The 19,941-nt window shown below is 43.4% G+C and overlaps 1 protein-coding gene and 1 long non-coding RNA gene across 2 annotated transcripts; one reads left to right on the forward strand and one right to left on the reverse strand.

Annotated features, from left to right (window-relative positions):
* The first annotated feature begins 79 nt into the window (after positions 1–79).
* On the forward strand, positions 80–19,400 carry NCEH1 (neutral cholesterol ester hydrolase 1). The gene is made up of 5 exons (XM_063408238.1): positions 80–374; positions 8,943–9,171; positions 11,073–11,142; positions 13,074–13,245; positions 14,655–19,400. The coding sequence occupies exons 1-5, from the start codon at positions 237–239 to the stop codon at positions 15,270–15,272; spliced, it is 1,227 nt and encodes a 408-aa protein (XP_063264308.1). The 5' UTR covers positions 80–236; the 3' UTR covers positions 15,273–19,400.
* Positions 385–5,596, reverse strand: LOC134556057 (uncharacterized). The gene is made up of 3 exons (XR_010081545.1): positions 5,222–5,596; positions 3,122–3,211; positions 385–1,515 (listed from the first exon to the last, which is right to left on the reverse strand). It is a non-coding gene; the product is annotated as an uncharacterized LOC134556057 (long non-coding RNA).
* Positions 19,401–19,941: the final 541 nt, after the last annotated feature.

Genomic DNA, 19,941 nt, shown 5'->3' on the forward strand with positions numbered 1-19,941 from the left:
GCCCCCGCGATGCTCCGGGGCTGCTGCCGAGCGTGCCCGGCCCCGGGGCGCGGCGGCTCCACGGGGCAGGCGCGCCCGGGCGGGGCGGCGCCGGGCGGGCTCTGGGCTCGGGCCGGGCACACGGCCGGCGGCCCGGGAGGAAGCGCCGGGACTTCCTCCGGGGGAGGCCGGCCCGGGGGCGGTGCGCGCCCCGCGGGGAGCGCGGCGAGGCGGCCGCACACGGCGCGGAGGAGGCGATGCGGGCCGCCTGGGTGCTGCTGCCGGCGCTGGCCGCCCTGTCCGCCTACTATGTGTACCTGCCGCTGCCCAGCGCCGTGTCCGACCCCTGGAAGCTGATGCTGCTGGATGCCACCTTCCGGGCGGTGCAGCAGACGGTAAGGCGGCCCCGGCACCCCGGCTGTGGCTCCGCGGGCGGACAGCCCCCGCTCCGATACCGGAGGCGGGGGGAAGCGCGGTAACGGTGCCGGCCCGGGGCATCCGCGCAGCGGGAGCGGCCCCCGCGCAGCGAGAGCGGCCCGGCCCCCGGGGCTGGAGCCGAGCGGGGAGCCCCCGGGACTGGAGCCGAGCGGGGAGCCCCCGGGACTGGAGCCGAGCGGGGAGCCCCCGGGCCGGTGACATCGGTGTGCGGCGGGCCGGAGCTGGGCCGGTCCCGCATGCCGCAGGAGAAGCGGGCTCGTGCCCCTCTGTTACGCGCTGGCTCCGCGGCGACAGCGGCAGCGCCGTGCGGGACAGCCCCGGGTGTCGCCGCTGTCCGCCCGGGGCTCCTGGCACGGCCTCACCGCATGGGGCTCGGTCTGGTGTGCGGCTTGCCGGCTCTTGGTCAGGAAAAGAGAATTAGTGGGTTTTAATCTGATCCGTTACGTATGCCTTAGGGAAAGAAGACATATGAAGCTCTTTCAAATATTAAACTGCCTTGATTTAGAGTCTTCTTATTAAAGAAGACTCTGAATGCTTGCTTTTTGTCACAAAGCAGTTGTCACTTAATGATTTCTCCCTTATTTTCTGCCAGTGTTTTTATGCTGACGTGAAACAGAACAGAGATGGACAAAATTTCTGATAATGGCTTTAGCTGTGAAGTTTGTTTTCTTCCAATATTATCAGATCTTTCACAATGACTGATCAGTCATGGACAGGACTGATGTAAGGCACTACGTATGTGAAAATTGAAAGTTGTTTTGATTCGCATTTCAGTTTACTGAATTGTTTTGAAATGTCCAAAAGCTTGTATTTTGAGCAGATGATGATCCCTTCAGAAAGGGATGAAATGAGTTAGTGGACAGAGGGATCATTAATGGACATGAGGGGAATGTACCTGCTACGTTCTTTATGCAGCAGCGGGGGATAGTGGGGAAGCATGAGGACAGTGGAGCACACAGTGTCCAAACTTGTGTATTCTACCTGAACAGCTCCTCGGGTTGTCACCTTCGGAGACAGAGGCTGGAACTAAATGGATCACTCATCTGATCTCCTGGGACATCTTATGGTCCAGTTGTATAGCTCAATCAAAGCATACCTCTAGGGTGAAATGATAAAACCTGGTCACTTGTATATCCTCCTGTATGATAGAAAATTATGCAATACAATAGCTTAAGGTCTGCAGTAAAATCTATGGCTTGACATTCACATGCTCCATGTTTTTACCTCGAGTGACTGAACTGCAGGTGCTCAGCCTGCCCAAATTCATTGGTAAGTAGGGACAGAAGGGCCATGGTGCCTGCCCAACAAAACACAGTGTCATGTTTGTACAGGAACACCTGGATCAAGGCCAGAACCTCTGGCTGAAGGAGACCTCACTTTAGAAAATGGTATGACTGTGACTATATATATATTTATTGCTGCTGCCTCAGCTACACGTTCAATTTGTTAATGCGATGAGTTGGGTGTAGGTGCATTCTGGTGTCTCTAGCTTGGAGGCTGAGGAATATCACTTTTGAAATATTCCAGATAATCCCAGGAGGAGCTGGCAGGACAAAGCCTGGAGGGTGCCAGCTGGAGCAGGCTGGCAGCAGGGCTGAGGTGTCCACATTTGCCCCGCTGTCTGGGGCAGGGAAGACTTTGTTAGGGGAAAGTGGTCATTTCTTAGTTGTTTACATCTCTGGCCTTAGAAATAAAAACTTCAATAGTGAGAAAAACTACTAAGCAACTAACAGTTGCTGTAATATCACTTGCAACCCAAAGGGACAAGTGAGTTTTACACAGAAGCCTGAAGGAGGTGAGTTTTTAGAAGTGCCCCAGTCACACTGCAGGTGAGCCTTGGGGCATTGGTTTCTGGAGAGAAGGAGAAGGTGCTTTCCAAGTGTTCAGTGTCTTTCTAACACTGAGGCAGCACAGTCAGGAATAAATTACTATAATGTCATTAGGAAGGAACTCTTGTGAACGAAGCTAAAATAAAAGGATTGTAAAAGTTACGCTTGTATTTACTTTGATAGGCAGCTTTTGTGTGTGTGTATATATAATAAAGTGTATGTCCTTTTCTAAAGCTCAGCTTCCTCTTTCTTTCTCTATCAGCTATTTCAAGGCCAAATGGTGTAACATTTCTCTCAGTGTGACTGTTGAACTTTCACCCACTTGTGAATGTATTTCAGCTTGCTATTTATTACTTCACTTTATAGATCTGATAGCCAACAGAAATACCTTTCTAATTCTAAAATCCTGAAATGGACTTTTCCCCCACAAACTTCACATGCTTCAAATAAATTAATTGTCTTTTGCTTGTTTTGAAATGGATTTGGATGACTCTGATGATTGTGACCATTTCTTGTTAGGGATAATTTGTTTGTTTGCTCAGTGCATTAATAATCACTGTGAATGAAACACAACAGGGCTGTCACTGGCTTCCAGCATACTAATGATAAGGTTTTTACTTTTCCATGTAGAGAGCTTTGTCCCAGTCAGCTATAAATTTCTTTACGAGCTTGGGACTGAGTCAGTGTCCTGGCTCAGTGTGGGACTCCCAACAAGTGTCCCACCACTCCCACCAATCAGGTGATTTAAAAAGTGTGTAATGTTTATAGGGCAGTTTCTTTAAGCAGGTTTCAAAACATACTACAGAAGGGAACTGATACTGCTAACCTAGTCTTAAACTGGGCTGAACAGATGTAGGAAGAGCTGGACTGCTCACCTGAGGTGACAAAAATTCCAGTGAAGGAGCTGAAAACTGAGATGACTTTTCAGAGCATTGTTCCTGTGCCCTCTGTTCCAGCATTAAGCCCTGGAAAGAAAACAGAGAAACTGAGACTTTAATAATATTAATGAATTGATGTGAAAATGCTTGCATAAGAAAGGGTAATTTCCCTCTCACCTGTCTCAAAATGGAGCACATGGTAATATTTTTACCTAAAACTGTGCTATAACACAATTTGAGATTAGAAATTAAAAACTTTTATACGTACATATATATATACAGGTACATCAGAACTCAGCTGCACTGAAATTTGGGAGCCACATAAAGTTAATTACAGGATTGAGCCATAGATATAACCATAGTCATTTTTTCAGTTGGTGTCTATTTAGAAGTGTCTAGAGCAACACTTGGTAATTCTGCTGTAACAGCAGAATTGATAAGAGGCATTTTCACTTCTTCCTCTAACCACTCTCCCTTAGAGGAGGAAAGAGAGCAGCACATGTTTATTCAAGTCCTTTGAAATAAGTTATTTCTGAACACCACTGTCAAGACACGTGCTATTCTGGTGCATGGCAAGGAAAGAGGGATTTTTTGGAATTGGGACAGCTGTTAGCAAAGGTTTGGAAGGGTTGGCATACAGGCCATGAGATGTATATGGAAGAAGGCAGGCAGCTGTACAGGGCAGGAAACTTCTCATCAGCCAAGTGTTTCCTTTGTGCTTCTTTTCCAATCACGTTTGGAATAAAATCAACCATGGGATATCGACATTCAGGAGTAAAGAAAGCAGTGGTAGTTCTTTCTAACATTTTAATACTCTCTACCCTGGTATTATTTCAGAGTTTGTGACTTCTGGACAGATGTAAATCATAGTTGTAGGCAGTGAAGTAAGTTGTTGATGGTTGTTGATGGTTTTGGACGCAAGAACAGTCTTAGGATTGATTTACAGTAAAACAGATTTTTAATTATGGTAGGTAGATCTCACAGCACTGGCACCTGAGCAGAAACTGAACCACATTGTAAGTCCTTTTTGCAGGAACAGGTAACTTATGTTGCAGTAAAAGCAAATCATCATGATTGAACAGGTACATGCACAAAACCTTACATTAAAACATAATCTAGATTTTGCTTCTAATTAATAAACTGAAAAACAGTCTTCCTGATTTCTTTTTAGTTCTAAAGGACATTCATGAAACTAAGAGCACATGTCTCTGAAAACTGTCTAATAGTATTAAAATGACATGTTCTTTACTGGGCAACAAGACATTTGCATTGAGAAATCTTTTTGTAAAATCACCCTTAAACAGGGTAAATTGCCCGAAACACACAGAAAGCAGTATGTTCCACACACAGCTAAATGTGGAAATGATACTGACTACAGACATCGTGTTGGCGTTTTGGCCTCTGATGTTTATAGAAGTGTCCTTTTCAAAGCAATGCCAGAACTGACTATAGTGTCTGTGTCTTTTAAGGTAGGAAGCTGAGTTTTAGACAGTTCAGCCTTGCAGTTCTCAGTTGAGTCATGAGTGAGATTTGGCTTGGTCCCAAGTAGTGCTGGATGTAGAGAGATCCTGAGCTGTTTGCCCAGTTCCTGATCCCCCCAAAGCCTGGGAGGTCAGTGCAGGGCCTTGGCAGTGCCCTGCCTGGGAGGGCACTGCAGGGAGCAGTGGTGCCTCTGGAGGGTGTTGCCTTTGTGCGCTGCAAGCGCGACCTGTCGCAATAATTGCGCGGCTAAAGGGCAGAGCCGCGGTTAGCCAAGGGGGTCATCTGAGGACAGAGTGTCCCAGTGTGCTGTCAGAGGTCACTGGACACTTGCAGCAAAAGCTTTTGGGTTACTTTTTTGCAATACAGAACACATGAGGACTATGGAATTCAAATCCTTGAGGGGATGAGTTTCTTCATGTAATTATCAGCTGAGGAGCCAGTAGAAGAAACCATATAATTTAGGGACAGATATGGGTGGTTAAAGGTGAAGTAATGGTGCCTCACTGGTGCAGTACTTTGTTCATTCTGCCCTAACTCCTTTCTTCATTTACTGAAAAATTTCTCCTACATCAATTAAATCTTTCAGTATTTGGCATCCCATATCAAAGAATTTACCAGAAGGAAGTCGTCGGTCGTGAACAGTTCAGTCTGTAGGGAGTGCCTGCACAGTCCTCACCTTAAAATCTCTGTCGTGGGAGTGACCTGGTGAAAGAGAAGAAGATTTTGCTGTAGTGAGGAAACTTGCAGCTGTGACCCAGAGTGATGTGCTGTGCCTGTGGCTGGCACGGCAGTTCTGGGCCAGTTTCCCACAGGCTTTTCATCTTTATACTATCTCCTCTTTCTTTCCTGTAGTCTCTTTACTTCCCCCTTTTCCTTATGCTTTCTCTTCCTTTCCGCTAGCTTTTAGTATTACAGTGCTGTTGGCTCTCCCTTTTCACCAAAAAACACCTCTCCTCTCCTCTCCTCTCCTCTCCTCTCCTCTCCTCTCCTCTCCTCTCCTCTCCTCTCCTCTCCTCTCCTCTCCTCTCCTCTCCTCTCCTCTCCTCTCCTCTCCTCTCCTCTCCTCTCCTCTCCTCTCCTCTCCTCTCCTCTCCTCTCCTCTCCTCTCCTCTCCTCTCCTCTCCTCTCCTCTCCTCTCCTCTCCTCTCCTCTCCTCTCCTCTCCTCTCCTCTCCTCTCCTCTCCTCTCCTCTCCTCTCCTCTCCTCTCCTCTCCTCTCCTCTCCTCTCCTCTCCTCTCCTCTCCCACATCCCCACAATCCCCAAATATTTTGAAGTGTTACATTTGCTAACCTGCAGGAGCCCTGCAGGTTGTAACTGGAAGGGCAATAAAAATCACAGCTACCAGCAAAGATCAAACCCATTGTTGCTCACATGAGATGAGCAGTTCCAGTTTTATACTGGATTTAAGGCTGGTCCCATCCTTTCTCCTGTTCCCTCTTTCGTGCTTTGGGTATCAGTAAGGCGATGACATGGCTGAAATTCAGTGTTTCTCTGGCTCTGCTGGGTTTGTATTGAGCTGGAGCAGTAAGATCATGCTCTGAGGCTTCCAGTGGCACCACAAGAAAGGTGCCAGGGAGCAACAGGCATCAGCATGGGCAGGGCTGTCCTTTGAGTGGCAAGGCACTCCTAGAGGAGAGTTGGCCAACCACATCTTCTGCCAGGAATATTAGTACAGACTGTTAAGATATGATATTTTTTTTAATTTTTTTTTTAATATTTAGAGAGAGGAAAAGAAAAAAATTGTATGTGAGAACTTTGGACAAGACCGGCTCTTTGCCAGCAAAAAGTGCAATCCTGGTGCCTTATAAATAACAAGCCAATAGGCTGATTAGGCAGATTGACTAACAAGGAATCTGTCTGATAAATGCTTGGCAAAAAAACTGCCCACGTCTGATAAATAATTAGGACTGTTGCCTTTGTGCCCTGATGTAGAAAACAACTCTTCCAGGTTTATGGATTCGTGGAAAGAGTGGTCTATTCTAGGAGAGACAGGCATGAAGAGGGCATGGTAGGCTGCAGATGGCCAGGGTGCTGTGTGATTTGAAGAACAGGGCACAGTACTTCTTGGTAAACACCACTAACTAGCCTTGAAAACAAAACATTCCTGATTCCAGGGAACATGTGGTAATCTTGTCTACAAAGAATTGCAAACCAAAGTGGGAGAAAACAAAAATGAGATGTCTATTGCAGCACAGTCAGGCTAAATGAAATCTACAAAAACATTTTTTTCTTTAGCAATATTTCTAAAACTGCTTCCCAGTGGTTACCTCCCCTGGGAGCTTCCACAGGGCACAGAGAGGATCAGACCTTTATGCAGTTACATCACTGGCAGCCCCACAATTTGTGTGCTGAATTATTAATAGATCTATTGCTCTTCAGATTTCAAACCAGGCCTTGGCTTTCCTGTGGGAATTTTAAGTAATGGTGGGAGAAAAACACGGGGTGAAACTCAGAGATACAAACAGCCTTGTGAGTTCTGCATTTCTTCCTGCTGGGTGGATATTTTGTGTTTCTTCTCCCAGAGAAAAGACTTGCAGTATGAAGAAATGACATCCCGTCCAAAAAGCAGCAAACATTTTAAAACTTGTCTTTCTACCAAACCATCTCAGCAGGGTGATGGTACCACAAGTTAAAGCAAGAAAGGAAAGTAATTTTTTAAAATGCTTGTTTTGGAAGTGGATTTCTCTCCCAGGTCATGTAACAGCCCATTGTATTTGGTGTAAATATGGGGGTTTTTTTAAAATATCAAACTTGACTTTTTTTCTACACCAGTCTGCAGTGGAAGCTGTGCAGGGCCTTTTCTGTACAGAACCTGGATGAAAGCAAATATTTCAATTCTTTTAAAATTCAAAGTAATTAGGACAGAGAAAAAAATAAATGTAAGAGATTGTGACTGTAAGATCTTGGGAAGAGAGAAAGCTGAGTGCTTCAAAGCTTGCTTGTTTTCTGGAGGGGTTGTGTGCAGATTTTGTACAGATTAAACTGGCAACTCTCTGTTCTTCAGCAGGTCAGTGTGGTTAGACCAGTTCTTGGGCGACCCTGCTCACTCTGTGTCAGCATCTTGAATTCTTTGCAGCAGGTTGGATTAGTGGGACTGGCAGAACTCACACTGCAAGGTGGGCATGTGTGGAAAAGCCCTGTACAACTGGACACCTCTTGTCCCGAGTATTTGGTACCTGGACATAAAATAAAAGGTCCCAGCTGACAGTTTTCCTCGTGGTAGTGTTCCTACAGGTATATGTTAAGTATATGTGTTAATTTTACCTCCCAACTCCATTGTCTTGACTGAGAAAGTTGTACAAAAGGCTTCACTGGTTATCCAGTTTCTGAGCTTAAAGGGCAAAGACCTCCACTACTTTTTCTTTTAAATGGTCACTCTGGAGACTGTATTCCCTGTGGTCCTTTGGCTGCCCTTTTGTCACCCCTGCTGCACCATCCAGGGTATGGGAACAGGTATGCACTGCAAATAGTGAGCAGGTCATGTGTGGGGAGCAGGTCAGGACCATTTCAAGTGGAGGAGTGCCTTGAATCCCAGTAGTGTTTGCTAAGAGAAACAAGTTTCTAATCGAGTCAGGGCAAAATTTTAAAAATAAACATGAAAATATAAGTCCTGGATAGCTACGAGGGATAAAATCTGTCTTCTTCTACCATACAGAGACAGAAGGATCAGATCATAGTGTGTTAATCACTTGAAAAAGTAACACACTTGAGTCTCTGGGGCTGGAAAATAGTGCCATTAACCTACTGTTGTTCTCAACTAGGGTTTCAGATCCTTCCCAATTCAGAAGGTAAACACAGGACAAGCCAAAACCCACCACTATATTCCTTTAAGACTATTCCTGTTTCCAAATTCCTTTGCAGTCCTTGGGAACTTTTCTTAATTTGGAAGTAGAAAGACTTACGCTTTGCGGTGGAACAAAAGAAATAATCTGCATTTTTGATGCTTTTCCACCAAAAAAAATCGCCTGTGTAGTATTGCCCTCTGCTGGCACCAGTCTGAGGAGCTTCATAGGCCCCTAGTGGAAGACAAGGTTTGTCCCCTCCAAGGTGTCTTTCAAAGGATCCGAGTGCTCGTTCATGGTTGAGATCCACAACGTGCTCATGGTTTAATTCCATTTTTCCACAGAAAATCATTTAAGGGCAGTGTTTTGTTTTAATCCAGCTTTTAAAAACATTAGAGGTTCTTGATAAAATTCCATTTTCCAGTGAATATGGTAAGAATCATGCAGGACCTGCCCTTTGAAGGCAGGTGTATTGCACACCAGTGTGGTAGCTAGCGTATGATATGCTCTGAAGTAACAGAAATTTCTTTTCTCCTCCTTTTCCCCCCACTAGTGTCACCTGATTCACTATCTGAGACTCAGCCATCACTTGATAGTTCTGAATTATTTGATCTGCACCTTTGACAAGCTGAAGTCTGTCTCCTCTGAGGACATTAAAATCACGGATGCTGTTTTTGACGGCGTGGAAGTGCGAGTGTTTGAACCCCCTGCCAAGGGAGATGAAAGCCTCAAGCGCAGCGTTGTTTACATCCACGGAGGGGGCTGGGCCCTGGCAAGTGCAAGTAGGTGTCTGCCTGTAATTAAATAGGATTCCAGTCTGCTCTTCTCCTAGCAGGAAAAGCCAAAAGCTCTTTTGCCTGCCAGGAATGGCAGTTTTGCTAAGATGTACCTGAATTCAGTAGTGACTGTCTCCACTCTGGTGAATCAACTCTAAGGAGAGAGGAGAAAAATTTCATGAACACACAGCAGAAGTGCATATCTTATCTGTGTGTGAGCTCTAAAAGGACCAAGAGGTTAATTTTGTTACATCCTGAAAGGGAAAAATAGCTTATTGGTTAAATTTCTGTGATGCTTGCTGGGCTGCTTGGGCCAGTCCCCCACTTTCTGAGGTAACGTGCAAAAGTCAGCCCTTGATGATCAGGTTCCAGTGGCTACGTATAAGGAGATTATGTGGGTTTGCCCCATTTTCAGAGAATAATTAGCAGAAGACTGAGGTGATCTACACTGCATGCAAGAGCCATGCTAATGTTTGGTTAAATAACACCTACCTGGGATTACACACTGCTGAGCACAGACAGGAGTGGGAGGGAAACAGGTTGGCTCCTCTTTGGGTTGGTCCTTAGGGACTACAATCACCACTAGCATAATTACCTTGAAATTTAATGCTGATTACTCCATTAACTTGGAAACCACAAACATCATCAGAGGAAGTGAGGTACAGCTATAGGCAGTGATAAGGTAACCACTGGTTCCTTCCACATTGTACAGGAGGAAAACAGCCTTGGGAGAGGAAAGGGCATGTGGTTCCTGTGGCTGCTTGAGATCCAGATCTGAGGAGAGTCTTCTCCCTTTTCCTTCCCCATTGTTCCTTACAGCCCTGATGCATTCTACAGCTTCCTCCACAGAAAAAGAACTTCAGTGCATTTTTACAAAATATGAAACACAGACTGTATTGATTGCATTTAGACTCTGGATGTACAAGTCGTTTAGACCATGATTTGAGTGAGATTTAGGTTTCTAAATAACTTTAGAATGTGGCCTTCACATGCCTTTGGAAATTCCAGACACTTTGTCCTGTAGCAGTTAAACACTTTATTCCTCTTCCTGCAGAGGAATTGTGCTTTGAGATAGGTTTTCTTAACCCTGCCTACAGCTTTGGGTTTTTTGGGGTTTTTTTGTTTGGTTGGTTTGGTTTTGTTAACCTTTTTGTTTGTTTTGTTTTGTTAACCTCCTGCCTGCATCATTTGTTCTGTAATAGTTTGCATATGACTCTTGTTGAGCAAAAGTTTATATTGAATTGCTGCACTTTGTCAGGATGATTATAGCTTGGCTTTGCCAGATGTATCCCTGAGTCCAAGGTGCAGAAGTTAATGACACAATTGCTACACCTAAATATTAACTTATAAGACTGGATACTTTAGAAAATGTTTCATGTCCTAGTATATTTCATAGTACTGGGAACCAACAATTAAGTAACTGTAAAGGAACAGAATTAAAGACAATCAGTCCTCTGATAAATAGGATAGCTGTGATTAATCCTCCCTTAAATGAGTAGCTCAGCTGACGTTAAATAGGGCACCTCATTTGAATCAAAGCAATGTATGCTATAATAAAATGAACCACAGTGACTCATACAGCAGTAACTCTCTCTGGATGTTAATGCCCCCAAACCACTGGGTGCCTTAGATTTTGGCCAACAGAGAAAATTGTGATAGGTGGGTGAAAAGACATGTCTGAAGTCACCAAGAAACAGATGAGGAAGGAGGCATTAGACTGCAGGATTCTGAAGGCAGAAATTACATTCCTTCTGCTGTACTGTGGATCTGGCACTTGATCAGTTGCAGGCTGATCTCATTTGCTTTCCTTGTATCTGTGTGATGGCTGTATGTTTTCTGAGAAGGCTTAGGGACAGCTTTGTGACTATTGACTCACATGTCCCTAACATCATGTCCTTCCCTTCCAGGAACAAGCCTTTACAACAATCTCTGCAGAATCATGGCTGAGTCTCTGAACGCTGTTGTTGTCTCTGTTGAGTGAGTAATCTAAAACTGATCAAGTAGTTTTAAGGTATTAGAAATATATAACAGTTCTTTTAGCTTCTCCTTCACGAGTGGCATCTCTACAAGGCTTTAACTTGGACAGCAATTTTCTATACCAGTCTGGTACCTTTATCCTTTTAAAATAGCAACAAATTGGAATGCTATCAGAAATTCATTTGGGTTTCTAATTATTTCAGAATACACTGTGGGGTCTGGCAGTTTCCTGCTGCTTTCACAATCTCCCACTGTTCCAGTCCTCTCTTTTAAGCCTTGTGCTTCCCTCAAGAGCAGAAGACTGCCAGACAACAGAGAAGCAGGGCTGCTTTTCTAACATGTTGAACAATTCCAAGGCAAACAAACCTCTTGACTAGCTAAATACATTACCTAGACAACTCCAACTTGATTGGAACTGTTCTCATCTTTATTGTCAACTTCAATATTTTCTTTTGCAAACCAAACCACTTGATAAAATTACTCAATTTTCCCACCTGCAGTTCATTACATACCAAGCTTTGGGATCTAATTGCAACTTAATTATATGGAGTTGATGTTACTCATTTAATGCTTATTATAGTGTACTTTAAAGAGTTGGGGGTGTTGATTGGGGTTTTTTTTACTGTTTTGGCTTTTATTAGTAGAAACAAGGAAAACTACAAAAGCAGCTGTTGGTTATGCCAGACAAGCAGCAATCACAATATTGAAAAATTCCTTATTATTCCTTTTCTGATTTATGCTGATATCATTCTGTCTATTGCTCTGAGTTACTATTGCCTCTTCTCCTTAATCATTATATCTTTCAGTCAAGGTGTTTGTATTCAATTAGTCAAGTCTAATTAGATTCCATGTTGGTCTAATTGCACATCTCACTTTCACAATCTATGCACAATTTACTGTTACGCAGTTTTGCAAGGAGCTCCCAAAGGACACTCTCAGATTCCTGTACATACAAGATACACATTGCTTTCTGACAGCAGGTCACAATTGGAGTTTGAAAGTTGTAATCTGAAGTTGGAAATTTATTCTGCATATGAAACTTCTTTAGCTTATAGTCTAAAGATGTTTTGAGTCAGAGAACTGACTTTTGGGTTGCTAGGCTCTACTGAGAAAGTGTAAAATCTGTAGTTTGAAAAGCTGAAAACTTTGTACCATAAGGCCCAGTAACAACTCTTGGATGTCAAATTATTCAGTAAATACAGATTTCTCCTGCACTGTTATTTAGAAGCTGAGAAAGCCTCGTGTCTGGGATTCAGCTGCTGGCTCTTCCTGGCAGACTGTTTGCTCTCTCTGTGCCTCCATCCCCCACCTGCCCAATGGGTGCATTTCCGCTCCTCTCCTTGATAAAGGAAAGGAATTATTGTATCTGTTGCATTGGAAAAAATTGGAATTACCTAATTTTTTGGCTATTGTTCATTTCATGGCACAGAGGGATGGCAAGGTTTATTCTCTCCTGATATCAGTAAAAATTTGGGAAGCAGAAGTGTTTAGGTGTTTGGCTCAGCCAAACAGGAGCATGTTGGGTGTGTACGATTTACTCACCCTCATACTTGGTAAGGTGGGAATTTGGATCAAAACCAGGCAGAGTGTAATGGCTCCCTTGGCAAGGGTGTTGTAACTATTGATTTTTATAATGCATGATGAAATCCTCCATTGGGAAATCCTAGGAAAGTGCTGCATAATTTTATACTATCTTGGTGTTATTCATGTCTAGCCGGTTAATTTTAATTTTTCCAAATTAGAACATTAATTGTAAGATTAAGTCTTACATACTTATTACACACCTCCTACTTCTTCTGTACTAACGAAATACTTACTTCCAGTAAGGGTTATCTGATATCACCTGTGAATCCTAAAGGAGAGGTAAAACATAAAACACCAGTGCAATGAAGCAGAGGTGAGAATTGTTTCTCATCCCTTTTCTTTTGCAGATACAGGCTGGTGCCCGAGGTGTGCTTCCCCGAGCAGTACCACGATGCTCTTCGTGCAACAAAGCATTTCCTGCAGCCTGATGTCTTAGCTGAGTATTCAGTGGACCCCAGTCGAGTTGCAATCTCAGGGGACAGTGCAGGAGGGAATTTGGCAGCTGCTGTGTGCCAGCAGGTAACACCCACTGAGTGTTCTGTATTGCATTACAGCAGTCCAGCCCAGAGAGGCTGGCAGCTTCCTGGTGCTGCACCATCACAAGGTGATGTGCCACCCCCAAAACAGAATGGTAGAACGCCAGAATCTGCTCATTTTTCTTCTGTAAAGTCACTAGAGTGCTGAGAAGCACTCAATGAAGCACTATATGAATCACATAGGTTGTGATGTGTTGTTACAGTCACAAGTTGTTATGGACCAGAGTTTAAGAGCAAGTAGCTAAATGACTTTTTTTTTACCTCTTTTGCTGGTGAACTCCTAATTTTTCCAAGTAGGCATAATTTCTTAATATGGTTGCCTATTTTTAGATAATTGTCTCTGGAAATATGCTTTTGTTTCTTTCAAATACAAACGAAGGACAAAATATACAGTAAATGGAGCTTAATTCTTCTGTTAAATTGTCTTCCTGTAGCATTTTGCAATCTTAAGGAAATTTCTTTTGTGTATCTGCAGTTTAAATGTAATCTGAATTTGATCTAGTAAAGAATTTAAAGGAAACCCGAGGCAAGTAATATTTTTCACGGTTGAAGGAAATATTATTATTACTTATTCCTATTTCCATAACCATTAGTGATAAGAAAGCAGATACCATGTCCAGACAACTAATTATCATGACAACCTTGCAATATTGAATTAGGGTGGAAAAATTAATAAGAGACAATTACAATAAAAGCTTCAGTATCGAGGACTGATAAACAAGATAGTACCACGTTTTGGAAAGAGCATTCCTAATTTGATTTCCTGATGCATAATTCTTTTTAGACAAGATGAGACACAATAGAGCTCTGGGTATCTTGTGTAGAAGATGGAACAAAGGGTTTGCTGACTCTTCCAATAAGGCACTCAGGGGATACCAAAGGTGTAATTGATAGACTCAAATCAAATGCTGGTTGAGTCACACACAGGGAGGTGCTTCTGCACCTGGTGAGTCTTTGCTAGAAGAAGTTGTGAATGCCAGCAATCTGCATTGGCTGAAAAAAACCCCAATTAGATCAATTCATGGAAGAAAAATCCATTGAAAGCTCTTAAGAGCAAGAGTAGTTCCCTTGATTCAGGAAATCCTTCTGTTGCCACCTGTTCAACTGGGCACTGTGTTAGAAAAATGTCACTTTACACGTTTTTTTCTTCTTCCCTTCAATAAACTTATGTCAGTGATTTCTGTTGGGAATGGGATCTGGGTCTGCCTGAACGGCCAGCTTACGAGAGGAGAAAAAGATCAGGCTGCTGATACTTCAGAAAAAACCACATCACCTGTGTAACAGCAAATTCACTCTAGAACTGTCAAACGAATGTTTGCTTTTCTAAAGTTCCACACTGGCACATGCTTATCTCCTTTACAATCCTGATTCTGCCCCGTGTTTTTCGTGCAGCTTAGCAAAGACGAGGATTTGCCCGTCAGGCCGAAGCTGCAGGCCTTGATCTACCCAGTCCTGCAGGCGTTCGACTTCAACACGCCCTCCTACCAGCAGAACAGGAACATGCCCGTGCTGCCCCGCCACGTCATGATCAACTACTGGATCGACTACCTCAACGGCGACTACGGCCTGGCACACGAGCTGCTGGTCAACAACCACACCGCGCTCAACGTCGGCCGGGCGCTGTCCTTCCGCGCGCGCCTCAACTGGACCTCGCTGCTGCCCGCCTCCTTCCAGAAGAGCTACAGGCCCGTGGTGCAGCCCACGGGCTCTGCTGCTATCGTGGAGCGGCTGCCGGCGCTGCTGGACGTGCGGGCCGTGCCGCTGCTGGCGGACGACGCCACGCTGGCGCGGCAGCCGCGCACCTACGTGCTGACCTGCGAGAACGACGTGCTGCGCGACGACGGCGCCATGTACGCGCGGCGCCTGGAGCGCGCCGGCGTGCCCGTCACCCTCGACCACTTCCACGACTGCTTCCACGGCTGCATGATCTTCACCGTGTGGCCCACGGATTTCTCGGCCGGCGTGCAGACCAGGAGCAGCTACATCAAGTGGTTGGATGAGAACCTCTGAAGGGAGGGCCCCGGCAGAAGACAAAACAATCAAAAAGTGCACTTTCCCCAATTCTGACTTCACTGACGCCTGCAGCTGCTGGGGGTACAGACCACTAACTGCAGCGTTCTCCAGCTCCATTGGCCTTGCCCAGTAAAGCATTTTGAGAAGTTTGTATTTTTTTTCAAACCTCAATTTTTTTCCCCGTTTTCTCCCAGATGACTATTGCCAAACGCAGTGTTGAGCAGGGAGATCAGGATTCCTGCAGGATTCTTACCTGGCTGCAACTTTCAAGGTTTGACTCTTAATTAGGTACAAAGGCCTTGGCTTTCAAGTGATGTGAGATAAATCCTAACACCTACATCTGCTTCTGAATATGTAAAGATGTGAGCTGTTTCACAGCCGTGCTGAGCATCTGATGTCACAGTGAGAACACTCACCTTGGGCAGCAGGGCCATGCATTTGAATGACAAGCACAGATTTAGGTGTTGGCTTTTTGCCATAGACAAAGGGCTCATTTAAATTTTAAAAAATATTTTTACAAAAGCTCTTCTAGACAGTTAAAATGATGCTAGATGAGTCTCTTAGCCAAACCTGTAATTCAGCTTTGGAATTTGGTCTTTACCACCTTTTAATAAATGTATTTTTTAAAAGGTACAGGACTAAATATATTCTCAATTAAAAGTATGATAGCATATACACAAATAGGTAAGATAAAATATTCCGTGTAGCAGCAGAATCCAGGTTTCCTGTGTGAGTGACCTTCAAAGCTGACTACTTACTTGGCTAAAGAATGTGACTTCACCTGTGTTTAAAGCCTCAATTGTACAACCTCCTTACAGAAAATACTGACCTTACTACAAATAGTCTGCTGTGTGGTTTGCACTAATATTTGTAATTAATAGTAGAAGTTTTTGTTCATTGACTTTTCTTTTGTGTTTGTAGTTTTTACTGTATTTCTTGCTTTGTGAAAGGAGGAAAGCAAGCGAATAGAAGTGAGCTCCAATCTATAAAATCTTCTGTTTAATTCTGAGCTTTGCAGCTGAGCTTTGTCTGTCTTGTAGACTGCTCTAGGTAAGGTGATCTGTAAGCAAATCTGTGCAGTTTGAGCCAGTCCGTGAAGTTCAGACAGGCAGGACAGGGGAGTGAAACCACTTTGTGTCTGAATTGTCCAGGCTGCTCACAGCTTGCAGAAATGAATGTCAAAGGCCCATAGGCACAGAGGAGAGAGTGGGAGGTTAAATTCATCCTCAGTTTTACCACAGACTTCCTGTGGGTCCCCAGAAGAACAACTCCTTACTCCCCACTTCTGCAAGGGAGGGAGTCATTTCCTACCTCACAAAGGAGTGGTGAAGCTGAATTCTCAGCGTGGCTGAAGCACACGGATGTGAATGTGACTGCAGGCACTCAGCAGCTCCCAGGGCTTTTGGCTTCCCATTCTTCGCCCAGAGCTGGCTTGGAGCAGCCTGTCCCACATCAGGGATGCTGCTGGGCTTGGGTTCTGCTGAGCACTTTGCTCCCCTCTGTCCTGGGCCTGTCAGGAACCCCAAGATGAGGCTTCTTAGCCCTTGGAAATCATGACAAAAGCAATTTCATTAAAGCATTCCTTATAGCAGGATTCTGAAAAGTTCCTCAAAAAACCCCATCAGGTACTGGTAGATCAAACTGCCTTCTGACATTTAAAACATATACAGAACAGTCCCCTTTCACTGGGATTTAAATTAAATAGGAGAATGGCTTTGCTGAATCACTGCTTCCTGGAAACACCAGGTTGTTAACGTGGTTGTGTGGATTAAGGAAAACCATTAATGAGACAAGGCCTGGATGTCGGCTCAGTCATGCAGGCCAAAACTCATTCCCAACATAGTTCACACAGATCACAAGACAAAGCTTTTTTCAACTGTGGCCCAGATTCTTCTTCCACTTAGCATTTACAAAGACTTGGTGGAATTAGAGCAACCAAGTGACATTCTGAATCAGAATAAATTTTGATCAAGAACCCCAATTAATACTGCAGAAGAAGTGAAGCTTTTTATCTAGATTTAAACCCTTTCCTCCTTTTCCCCATAAACACAATTTCATAGATTGTATGCTTTAAACAAACGGTAACCAAAGTTATGTCCATTCAAAAGACAAGTTACTAATCTGCTCCAGAATCCTTTCCCTTTATATGGAGACAGCTACATTTACCTGACTTTAAATGACTAAAATAGTAAAAAAACCCCACACTATACTGAGTTATAACAACAGGCTTCTTCCTAATTTTCCTGCCTTAAGAGTAACCTATGTCAGAAAAGATATAATTTATATGTGCTTATTGTCATTAGCATAATATGTAGATATACTATGATTATATGTCATAGTATAACTGTAGTACTGAACGAAACTGGTTAATATTCCTATAAATCTTACAATAATTAAGTTTTCCTGAGAGCTTTCTGCAAAGCTTTAGGTCAGCATTTGTTTATAGCTAAGTTATAAATATCTGTTATGAACCTAAAATATAATTGCTGCTGGTTTTTTTTTTTTAACTGAAATGAAAGGGAGAGCTGGAATATATATATACATACATATATATATATTCATGGAGTTGGTTGTAAATTTCCTTCATGCACTGAAGCACATTAAAGTCTTGGCACAAGAAGTGGTAGTAAGTTTATAACTGGACTGAACGTGTTTACGAAGCCGTCAGCAGCCTGGTGTGATAGCTGAGATCGCAGCACCACAAGGATGTGATTACAGTATTAACTGCCTCTGTCAAAGCATCTGGACTGCTTTGATCCTGCAGCCACGTGGTTTAATACCTGAGAGCTGCAGAGATACCCGAGGGATGCTACAACATGGCAAAAAAGAGGTCTGAGTTCCAGCTCCAAAAAGACCTTTAGCGCACAGCCGCACAAGGCACTGATGAAATTCAGTGTAAACCTTGAAGTGGGTGTTGGTCCCAGCCCAGCTTTCCTGCTCCTGTGCTTTGTTCTCCTTTGCCCCATGCCCCAGATTGAAAGTTTAGGGTTGTTTCCTGCTGTGTTGCTACAAGCTCCTGGGAACTGACTCAGGGTAACAAAAAGCAGATGCCCAATAGCAAGGAATTAAGATTAATCCGTTTCACAACACCTGGATTTGTTCCTGTGTTTTCCTACATCTTCAAGTGTTTCCCCAGGCACATCTTGCACCTTCATCCCTTGGTTATTTCACAAAGCAGTTTAGGGCACTTTGCACGATGTAGGATCAGAGCAAATGTTTGTAGCAGTATTTCACCTGTGCGTGGTAGAGCCTTTTCAGAAGAGATGTTCAATAACTTTGTTTTCTTATGATTTTGGCTAGATACCTTTTGTAGGTAGATTTTCTCCCCCTTCTGCAGTTAGACTCTATCTCTCTGTGGCAAAAATATCTTGTTCCTGACGGCTATTGAAGCATTCAGATGACAGTTTAAACAAAAAAGGCAAAATCTTGCATAACAGAACCTATAGTCATTCTTATCCTGCTTTCATAGACCTGAGAAGTATATTAGTGTGTCTCCAAGATTTTGGCTGATATTTGCAGGAATAGATGGAGGTTTTGTGTCCCTAGCTGAGGACCTCTTAAAGGATGGGTGTTCAACATTTCTGGAAGCCCAGACCTCTTTCAAGAGGTTTCATGATGCATAAAATCATAAATAAGTTGAATTTCCTAACCTTCATCTAAGTAATTCCAGAACTGCATTCCCAATCAAATCAGAAAGGCTATTGTGAGTTTTAAGCCCTACAAACTAAATAGAAATGTTTCATCTTTAAAGCATTATTTTGTAGTATTTGGGCCTCTATATTTTTTTATCTCTTACCAAACTTTACTAGAAACTTTTAAAAATAAAAATATTGGAAGCAGGTAAACTTGAGTTAAACCTTTTAAGCTGCTATGATCTGTAACAATGATATTGTTAAAAATAAATCTAAATAAACACAAAGCTGGTTTAATGTTCTCATATTTATGATGTTCAAAAGCCCAGAATACAACATACTTGATGTGAATGCATTCAATACCTTATGCATGACTGGTTTTTGCTTTTTGTCACAGAGCAGAGGAAAGATTTGTAAGACCTCATTACCAAGTGTGATTTGAGATGTGCTATCAAAATGAAGAACAAATAAATAAAGTGAAATATACCTGTGATTTATTTTTCCCAGGACTGCTGGTTTTGTATTTCTGAGCATTTCCAATCTGATTTTTGATTGTTTTCAAGGCAGGAGACTTCTGTGTGTCCGTGGGCTGTGAGGGTCATTTCTGCCAAATGGTTAATGGTGACCACATCTGCTGGTGCTGAGACAAACCTGCACTGCTGCTGTTTTTCTTCTTGAAGATAAATATCAGAACTCCTATTCTCCATTGTGATGTATAAACACATTTTTAGGTGTTGATAGATTATGTGTATGTTTGAAATGTGGTTTAGCCAGCAGAAGTCCAGGTTCATTTTTCATTCCTGTTTGCCTTCTTTTCACATTCTTTTTTTCTGATCTGTAACCCATTTTCTGCCCCTGCTCTCTCATTTATTGATCACTGCAGCATTGCTTTTGAAATATCCCAATGTGGAGGGTTTCCCATTTTGCCCAGCAGGCTCCTGTGCCTTTCACAGAACACAAAGCTTTTCTCCTGCTGAAAAAAAAAGCAGTGGGGGAAAAAATGCTTCAAAGGACTTGCATCCCATTTTTTTAAG

The sequence above is a fragment of the Prinia subflava genome, chromosome 11 (assembly GCF_021018805.1).
Source record: "Prinia subflava isolate CZ2003 ecotype Zambia chromosome 11, Cam_Psub_1.2, whole genome shotgun sequence".
NCBI classification, from domain to species: Eukaryota; Metazoa; Chordata; class Aves; order Passeriformes; family Cisticolidae; genus Prinia; species Prinia subflava.